Source organism: Bubalus bubalis, chromosome 4 (genome assembly GCF_019923935.1).
Source record: "Bubalus bubalis isolate 160015118507 breed Murrah chromosome 4, NDDB_SH_1, whole genome shotgun sequence".
Taxonomy (NCBI): Eukaryota; Metazoa; Chordata; class Mammalia; order Artiodactyla; family Bovidae; genus Bubalus; species Bubalus bubalis.
This window is the reverse complement of record NC_059160.1, coordinates 7,849,168-7,858,672: the sequence shown is the minus strand read 5'-3', so window position 1 is coordinate 7,858,672 and position 9,505 is coordinate 7,849,168. Positions and strand designations below refer to the sequence as shown.

The 9,505-nt window shown below is 43.1% G+C and overlaps 2 protein-coding genes across 3 annotated transcripts in view; one reads left to right on the top strand and one right to left on the bottom strand.

The window, feature by feature from the left end:
• Positions 1-34: 34 nt before the first annotated feature.
• XPNPEP3 (X-prolyl aminopeptidase 3) overlaps positions 35-9,505 on the top strand; it is a 44,433-nt gene continuing 34,962 nt past the window's right edge. For both annotated transcript variants that reach the window (XM_006071268.4, XM_006071267.4), the window contains exons 1-2: positions 35-466; positions 9,359-9,475. In XM_006071268.4, the coding sequence (XP_006071330.3) occupies positions 196-466; positions 9,359-9,475 (388 nt within the window). In that variant the 5' untranslated portion in view covers positions 35-195. The remainder of the gene's footprint in view (positions 467-9,358; positions 9,476-9,505) is intronic.
• Positions 5,348-6,502, bottom strand: DNAJB7 (DnaJ heat shock protein family (Hsp40) member B7). The gene is made up of 2 exons (XM_025282808.2): positions 5,806-6,502; positions 5,348-5,544 (listed from the first exon to the last, which is right to left on the bottom strand). The coding sequence occupies exons 1-2, from the start codon at positions 6,377-6,379 to the stop codon at positions 5,465-5,467; spliced, it is 654 nt and encodes a 217-aa protein (XP_025138593.2). The 5' UTR covers positions 6,380-6,502; the 3' UTR covers positions 5,348-5,464.

The window sequence follows — 9,505 nt, the reverse complement described above, 5'->3', positions numbered from 1 at the left end:
TCTAGAAGCGTGGCTGTTCGTGCTGTTGCCTGCCTCTCCATACACTCATTCTTATATTAACTCAAGAACCGGTGCTCTAGACGGATCATCCTCCTATCCGGTGCTTTCAAGGAGGCGGAAGCTGTTAGCCTCTGTGGGGAGTCATTTAGAATAGAATAGTCTCTTGAGTGTGACCGTTAAATAGAACATGATGCCATGACGCCACCAAGATGGCCCTCCGGCCGGAGCGTCCCTCACAGATCCGGGCGTGACGTAAACATACTGCGCCGCTGTGGGAGGAAAGCCCGGCGAGCGGCGCCGGCCGGAAGGGGAGGGGCGCCTGGCCAGGTTTCCTGGCGACGCAGCCCTGCTGGCGACCGCTTCTCCGGCAGGTTTCCTCGTTTCCCTCCTGGCGTGGCAGTTATGCGTTGGCTATTCTCTGCAACTAGGCTTGTTCCCGCGGTAGCAAGCGCCCGCAACCTCTCAGGTTAGACTTAACCTCCCACAGTGTCCCCTCCGGAGCTTGCTCTGCGAAGCCTGAGGCGCGCCAAGCGGGATCTAAGTTGGTCTCAGGCGACCCCTGCTTCGGCGGACCGTTCTACCGGGACTTCCACGCCCAAACCCTTTGTGCACTCCTCGAATTTCTTCTCTTCCTCCTACTGCCCCTGACAAAGGGTGGGCCCGGTGTTCTCTCTCCCGTTGAGGCATTCTGGGAGTTGAAATGCATGCAGAGAGAAAAGGGTGTGCTGTCTTCCCCGAGGGGCTAAGTCATGCGGACTCAAGAAACTTGTGTCTGTTATCACACTTGTTCTGGTGACAAGGTGTCTCGCATCAGGTAGCTCTTGTTAGGATAACCTAGTAAGTTTAGGATAACTTAAAATCGTATTTTCGTGTTTTCAAAGAGTTGACGTGAGAGCTGGCTCTCACGAAATGGACGTGAAACGTTACGTTTAATAATACAAATCCTTTGAGTAGTTCCTCTTGGAAGAGGTAATGTTTGGAAATACTCCTGAAGCTTTTTATGTCGGAAAGTTTTGCTTGTAAAGGCAAGGTAGAGTATTCTGGGAATATGTGGGGGGGGGGGGTATTTTTACGGTGTATTATATCGTGAGGAATTTATGCAATGAACATGAAAACTTGTTCAGTGAAGGTTGAATCATCTGCCTTTCAAGCAGATCTGCCATTGAATCATATTTTAGTTTTTGGGGGCGATAGATGAATAATGTGTGCATCAGAGCATGTGGTCTGTGACACCAAAACCGTGTCTTGGCATTTATTTATTGTGTTGCTATACTTGAATTTGGACTTCCCTGGTGGCTCAGACGGTAAAGCGTCTGTCTACAATGCGGGAGACCCGGGTTCGATCCCTGGGTCGGGAAGATCCCCTGGAGAAGGAAATGGCAATCTACTCCGGTACTATTGCCTGGAAAATCCCATGGACAGAGGAGCCTGGTAGGCTACAGTCCATGGGGCCACAAAGAGTCGGACACGACTGAGCGACTTCACTTTCATACTTGAATTTATTGACAGTGGGATGGTGATTATAGCAAGACTTACTCCTAACTCTAAAATATGAAAATAAAAAGTAATAATTGTTCAGTGCACAGAACTTGCTCTTTGCTTCTAATAGCTAGGCTGCAGAAATCTGTCCCGAGATCATCGAGAGTAGGTGAATAGATACGCTGTTAGTCAGTCTTGAACACAAAGGCCATAGCTTATGATTTAGAGCTGGAACCACTGATTTACTTGTGACTTTTCTTTTTTTGTATTTGTTGAGGCTTTGTGTGAAACCTGATTAATCAAGGTTTAGGACAAGGTACTGAATTACACCAGGGCTTCCATGGTGGCTCAGCTGGTAAAGAATCCACCTGCAATGCAGGAGACCTGGGTTCAATCCCTAGGTTGGGAAGATCCCCTGGAAAAGGGAAAGGCTGGCCACCCACTTCAGTATTCTGTCCTGGAGAATTCCATGGACTGTATAGTACATGGGGTCGCAAAGAGTTGAACACTACTGAGTGACTGTAGTTTAAGTTTTTAGTTTACTGGATTATACACACTAAGATCTTTGAAAAATGTGTTTATCATTCTTCATTTTGCCTCAGTAGAATAAGTAAATTTAACTACCTCTTCTATTAATATCATAATATACATATATAGGGGAATTCCCTGGTAGCTCAGTGAAGAATCTGCCTGCAGTTCAGGAGAGCTGGGTTCAATCCCCGGGTCGGGAAGATCCCCTGGAGAAGGAAATGGCAACCCACTCCAGTATTCTTGGCCTGGAAAATCCGATGGCCAGAGGAGCCTGCCGGGCTGCAGTCCATGGGGTCTTAAGACCATGGGGTCTCAGTTGACTTAGCAACTAAACCACCACCATACATATATAGGCTTTCTGAATGAATGATCTCATCGGATCTTCACAAGTCCAGTAAGTTAGAGCAAATAGTTTACTGATAGAGAACTGAAACTAACACAGTATCACAAGTAGCAAATCAGGAGTGTTTTGTGATTTGCCATATAGTCCTTTTCCTGTTATACTTGTGCTAGGTCTTACTCTAGCTTAGTAGAGTTCTTTGGGAACTTTTTTTGAGCCAGAATAACTTGAGTCAATAACTTTTGAGTTAGGGAGTCATTCTGGACGAATCTCTACTTGCCTAGAGTTACAGTCTAGTCAGATGATAGAGAAGCAACAAATGAGAATATAGCAAAGGATGGTGATTAGAGTCTTGACTCAAGTGACATGGGAGCTCAAGAAAGGCAATATTGTCAAGTGGCCAAGTTGTATCTGACTCTTGGCAACCGGATCTTAGTTCCCCAGCTGCTCCCTGCAGTGGAAGTGTGAAGTCTTAACCACTGGACGGCCAGGCACGTCCTACTTACAGCTGCCATAGTGGGCCTGTTTAAGTGTGTCGGAGTATGTCACTCTTCTCCTCAGGGCCTCCAGTGGCTTCCTGTCCCAAATGTTATACCGTAGTTTATACTGTGATCTGGAAGTCATTGCATACTATGGACTTCTGTCACCTTTCATACTTCACCTGATTGCTCTCAGAAAGGGCGACGTGGATCTCCTCCACGTTCCTCATGCACCTTATACAACATGCTTTAGGGACATTGGACTTGCTAGTCCTGCTACCTGGAATCCTCTTTGACCAAATATCCACATGGCTGACTCCTTCATTTCATTGAGATCTTTTCTCACGTGTAACCATCATTTCACCCTGGCTACCTTGGCTGAAATGTCAACGCTCTTGCTCCGAAACTTCTATGTCCTTCCCCTGATTTTTTTTACTTACACCTATGACTAACATATTTTACTTAGTATTTGTTTATTGTCTCTCTCCAGTCTAAGCTCTGTGACAGCTAAAAGTTTTTTGTTTGTTCATTATTGTATCCCAGATACCTAGGATACTACCTCACAAATGGTGGGTACTCAAAAAATACCATTGAATGAGTGAAAGAATAAAAATAATAGGATGAAAGCAGTGTATTTTGAAAATGAAATAATTACAGGAAGCTAAGAAGTAATTGTGTTGAAATTAAATTCATTTAAAGGAAGCAAATACATAAAAACATTGAGCTCAAACCAGTTGCTGAATATCTGATATATCTGTAACTCTGAAACTCATCTGTTTTTCTTCCATCATAAGCCTAGGTTGCGATGGCTAAAGCTGGTATCTTAGAGTAATGTATTTTTATATCCTGTGTACATACTCAAAAAATTAGAAAGTTTCCCATCTAGTATAAGTCACTGATGGCCACCCATGCATGATACAGCCACATTGCTCTGTGAAGAACCCAGGATAAGTCTGGCTTTAAAAGAAAAAAAAAAAAAAATGTGTTAAAATACGTGCATGCATGCTGTCTCTTCAGTTGTGTCTGACTCTGCGACCCTACAGACTGTAGCCCACCAGGCCCCTCTGTCCATAGGATTCTCCAGGCAAGAATACCGGAGTGGGTTGCCGTTCCCTTTTCCAGGGGATCTTCCCCACCCAGGGATCAAATCTGCATCTCTTAGGTCTCCTGCATTGACAGCTGAGTTCTTGACCACTAGCACCACCTGGGAAGCCCGGTAGCCAGTTAAAAGTCTGTCTGCTGCTGCTGCTAAGTCACTTCAGTCGTGTCTGACTCTTCGCGAGCCCATGGACTGGGTTTCCAGGCTCTTCCATCCATGGGATTTTCCAGGCAGGAGTACTGGAGTGGGTTGCCATTGCCTTCTGCATGTAAAATACATGTAACATCAAATTTACCATGTTAATAATTTTTAAATAAACAGTTGTGAAAAGATCTCCAGAACTTTTTCATCTTGCAAATTTAAATCTGTATCCACTAACAGTGCTGTCTCCTCCTCCCTGCAGCCCCAGTAACCGTATTTCCACTTTTCTATTGCCATAAATTTGACTGTAGATACCTCGTATAAGTAGAATCATAATGTCTCAAAGTTCATCCATGTTGTCACATGTGACAAGGTTTCCTTACTTTTTGAGGCTGAATTCAGAATCTGTGTATGCCTATATGTATAAATATTTATCCATCCATCTGTCAATTGACATTTGGACTGGCTCCACCTCTTGGCTTTTGTGAATAAGTGTGCTATGAACATAGGCGTCCAGATATAAGTGTAGCTATTTTTAACTTAAAATGCTTTTATATGTTCATTTTTATAGTGTCTTAAGTTGTGTCTGAAGTGCTCTGTGATCACTGAAAAAAGTCATCTCGTTAATAACTATGTAGACTGAACCCATGTGTTTTAATACATTTTTAGCTGCTAATGCTTTATGTATGTCAGAAGTCTGTAAAGTAGCTTTAATTAGATCAAAGGAATGATTATAGATTATAGACTTGACTAAAGAAAAGCTTCATAATATATAAGCATGTATATGATATATATAATATATAAGCATTGCAGGCAGATTCTTTACCATATGAGCCATAAGGGAAACCCAAGAATACTGGAGTGGGTAGCCTATCCCTTGGGCTTCCCTGGTGGCTCAGAGATTAAAGCGTCTGCCTGCAATGCGGGAGACCTGGGTTCGATCCCTGGGTCGGGAAGATCCCCTGGAGAAGGAAATGGCAACCCACTCCAGTATTCTTGCCTGGAGAATCCCATGGACAGAGGAGCCTGTTGGGCTACAGTCCATGGGGTCGCAGAGTCGGACACGACTGAGCGACTTCACTCACTCTCTCACTCAACCGGGGTCTCCTGCATTGCAGGTGGATCAGCTATGAGGGAAGCCCATATAAGCATTTATCTCAAAAACTAAAAGTAAAATGTTGCTGTTTTCTGAACTCTTAATATCACTGTTACCACAATTCATCTTTTTCTAACAAATCTAATCCAAACGACCACTCATCAGATGTCTGCAATCCTGCTAAGCACGTTAAAAACATAATCTTAGTGTAGTATTAAATATTATCTACAAAACTAACAGAAACACACACAGAGTTGTGTTCAAATGTTATATGAACATAATGTGTCTGAAGAATCAATTTAACGATTCCTTTTAGTTGACTTCTTCTTCTGTACTTCTTTATGCTTCTTTTTTTTCCTCTTACCACCTTCTTTGAATCCTGCTGAGAAAATAGAGGGATTCCAGTTGCTGGTGACCCAAGTTATACCCTGCTCATCATTGTTTGCATGTTTGTGGCTGCAGGACTTTGGTGAATAATTGTTAAATGACTGTCTTCTCCAACAACATTCTTCAGCAAAGCCCTCTTCATCTGCCACACCATTTAAAAGAAAGGACTTCAACTCACCGTCATCTTCATCTCTTTCTAGGTCATCCTCAATAATTCTTTTTGTATTGGTATTTCTGCCATTAACAATCTTACCTGAAGTTGTAACAGTAACGTAGTTGTCCATCCCACTATCATCAAATGCCAGGGAAGAAAATGAATAAAGTCCCTCATGGCCCAGTGAACCAAATGGTGTATATCTTATATCATATGAAGAAAATCTCTCAAAAACTGGGTATTCACTGGATGTATAGAAAAAGGATCTTGCACCTTTGTTTCTGCTTCCATAGGAGCTCCTTGAATTATTTAAAAGGTCTTCAAGTGAGTCTTCAAAGAAATGAAATGAAAATGGGTCCCTTTCACCAAAAATTTCTTTGAAGACATCATCTGGCTTACGGAATGTGAAGCCATATTCAGAAGAATCGTCGAAATCACTTCCACCTCCACCATTTAATCCTTCTTTGCCATATTTATCGTAAATGTCCCGTTTTTCATCATGTGATAATACCTCATATGCCTCAGCTACTTCTTTGAATTTTCTCTCGGCTTCTTCTTTGTTTTCTGGATTTTTGTCTGGGTGCCATTTAAGTGCTACTTTTCGATAAGCCTTTTTAATGTCCTCAGGTGAAGCATGTCTCTCCAATCCTAGAACTTCGTAGTAATCCACCATGTTTTTAACAGATGGTTGGAAAGGGCTGCTCTAGGGAGTGAGAACCGTAGTTTCCTCTCAGCTCAGGCTCTGCTGGTGCTGGTGGTAGAGGCAGTGACTGTAAATAGGTATTTTTACATTGAGGACCATGTTATTACCTTGGACCACTGCTAGGAGACATTAGGATACTGATTATGTGGCAGGCAGACTTACAAGCTTATGTCAGAGGGCTGCATTGTGGTGTCACTCCCGGCTTGGTGTAGGGACCAGACCTTCTAAATGGAGCTAGTCCAGAGTCAAACCAGACCATCCTTAACCCTCTGGACTGTTTTCTCCCATGTTTTCCTAGAAGCCTCAAACAGTGCCCCATAAACCAGTGGAACCTGTTGTAGTATGGCTGCAGCATGCCCCTTGCATAATATGACCTCTGGTTACTGAGCTTTAATAACCTACTTCTCAGTTCTTCCATGTTTTGGTTTGGAAAAATGAAGAATTTGTGAACTCTGAAAAAGTACTCAAGCAGTTGACATACTTATTTCAACCTTAGAAAGTCATTATATTGGTTTCCTGAGACTACCATAACAAATTAACACAAACATGTCTGCTTAAAACAGTAGAGGACTTCCCTGGTGGTCCAGTGGATAAGAATCCCCAGTGCAAGGAACATAGGTTCGATCCCTGGTCCAGGAAGATTCCACACGCAACGGAGCAACTAAGCCCATGTGCCACAACTGCTGAGCCCAAGTGCTACAACCACTGAAGCCTGTGCACGTCGAGCCCGTGCTCCGCAACGAGAAAAGCCACCCAGTGCGAAGCTCATGCACCACAACAGAGTAGCCCCCGCTCCACAACTGGAGAAAACCCGCACACAGCAACAAAGATCCAGCACAACCAAAATTTTTTAAAAATAAATACATTAAAAAAAAAACATAGAAATGCATTGTCTCACAGTTCTGGAGACCAGAAGCTTGACATCGTGTGTCAGCAGGGCTCCATTCCTTCCAAAGGCTCTAGGAGAGACTCCATCCTTTACGTCTCAGCTTCTGGTGGCTCTAGGTATTCCTTGGCTTGTGGCCACATCACTCCTATTTCTGCCTCCATGGTTACATTGCTTCCTTCTCTTCTGTCTCTCTTTTCCCTCTTGTAAGGACACAGGTCATTGGATTTAGGACTGACCCAGATAATGCAGGATGATCTTTTTATCTCAAGTTCCTTAATCTAGTTTTACATCTGCAGAAACCTTTCTTCCAAATTAACAGTCACAGGGTCTGGGGATTACAGCATAGACATATCTTTTGGGAGCTACCATGCAAAATATTGCAGTGATAAAACCATTTTAGGGCACTGAGACAAACTTTTTTAATGGAACAGGGATTAAAAATAACAATCACAGGAAGAATAGTATTCAGTGAAATTTAAATACATACACTGTCATTCCTTTATAATCCTTACTAGAACCTTTAACTTTGTGTAGACTTTCACATTTTGCTGCTGGAGTGATTGTATGTGCACAGGGAGATTGTATGGCACTAACTGTGTCATTGGGAATTTGGCAGAGAGGACTTACTGAGTGGCAGGGTGGAGGGGAAAGAGCAAAGATTTTGAAGTTAAAACTGAGTTTAAATCCTAGCTTTCTAAGTACTGCATGAGAAAGTGGAAGTGTTAGTTGCTCAGTCATGTCTGACTCTTGGTGACTCTGTGGACTATAGCCTGCAAGGCTCCTCTGTCCATGGAATTCTCCAGGCAAGAATACTGGAATGGGTTACCATTCCCTTCTCCAGGGGATCTTCCCAACCTGGGGATCGAACCCAGGTCTCCTGCATTGCAGGTAGACTATTTACCATATGAGCCAACATTGCCCAAATTACTTCAGAATCTAATTCCTTATTTGTTTTTTATTTTTTTTAAAGCGATAATGCCAACCTCGTGACAGTTAAAAATCTAATTCCTTAGTTTGGTGTACAAAGCCTTTAGGTGTCTGATCCTTATCTTGCCAATATTTTACTTTCCCTCCAGCAGCAGCACTGACCTGAAACTCTCTTTCCGTCCCTCTTCCCTTAGTAAGCACACACGCACATGTAAGCACGGTGTCTTCCATGCCTTCCCTTTCGTGTCTCATTCACGATACCTTCCCCTCCCCTTGTCGCTTTCACTTGACCAGTTCCTGCTCGGGTAGGGGCACCTGCTTCTGCAGCCCCACAGGAGCACCGTTTGTGCGCTTCTCTGTTCCCCAGAGCTCTGTGTCCTGTCTGTCACCGAGACAGCATTGTTTTAGTCTTGTGCTCTCAGAAACCTTGTGTATGAATCCACCACTGTGCTCACCATGTGGCATTGCTCTGTCTCACATCCGCTAGACTATATATTCTTTTAAGACCAGGGCAGATAGTCTTAACGTTATTCTTGTGTTTTTTCCAGCATGTGCCAGTCACACACTGAATAGATCTCATTGAATACTAGAGTATTGAACTCTAGTATTCAGTACTGGTATTGAAGCTTACTAGCTTCTTGTGTACTAACTGTGATTAAGCATTTTTCATACATTATTTCTTCTAGCTCTAACATTCCAAGATTAAATGAAATAGTATGTGCATATTTCCCCAGACTTCACATATTCTCAGTAAAAACATTCATTGTTTCTGAATTTTAGGGCAGAGCGTAACACTACTTCAATGAAATGCTTCCTTCCCCTTCCCTGCTTTTGTTTGTTTCCTTCTGTTCCCTTAGCTCCTTATTCATATGCTAATCATACTGTGTGTGTATATGCCTCTATTATGTAATAGTAGACTAAAGTCACTCAAGGTAAAAATAATCTTATTTCTATATCCCTGAGGCCCAACACAGGCTCTGGCTGGCTCAGAGGAAGGGCCATGCAAATATTGAAGGAGATACTGATTTGCATTTTTCTAAAGCAACCTACTGCTGGAGACAGATAAATGTGAATGTACTGTGAGGACTAGCTAGATGCACTGTTCCATTTCATCGTCCTTATTTCTCCTTCAGGATGCTTGTCATGTTCACGGCGAAGATACTCCCTGCAGCCCATCCCAGAGAGGAGGATTCCAAACCGATACTTAGGCCAGCCCAGCCCCTTTACACACCCACACCTCCTCAGACCAGGTAAGGCCTTTGAACTGTAATGACCGTCTC

Bases quoted from the DNA above. Each gene is read 5' to 3' on its own strand.
- DNAJB7 (XM_025282808.2), bottom strand. From the start codon at position 6,379: ATGGTGGATTACTACGAAGTTCTAGGATTGGAGAGACATGCTTCACCT. The intron at 5,545-5,805 runs GTAAGATTGTTA...TTTTCTCAGCAG, and splicing joins CGTTACTGTTACAACTTCAG to GATTCAAAGAAGGTGGTAAG.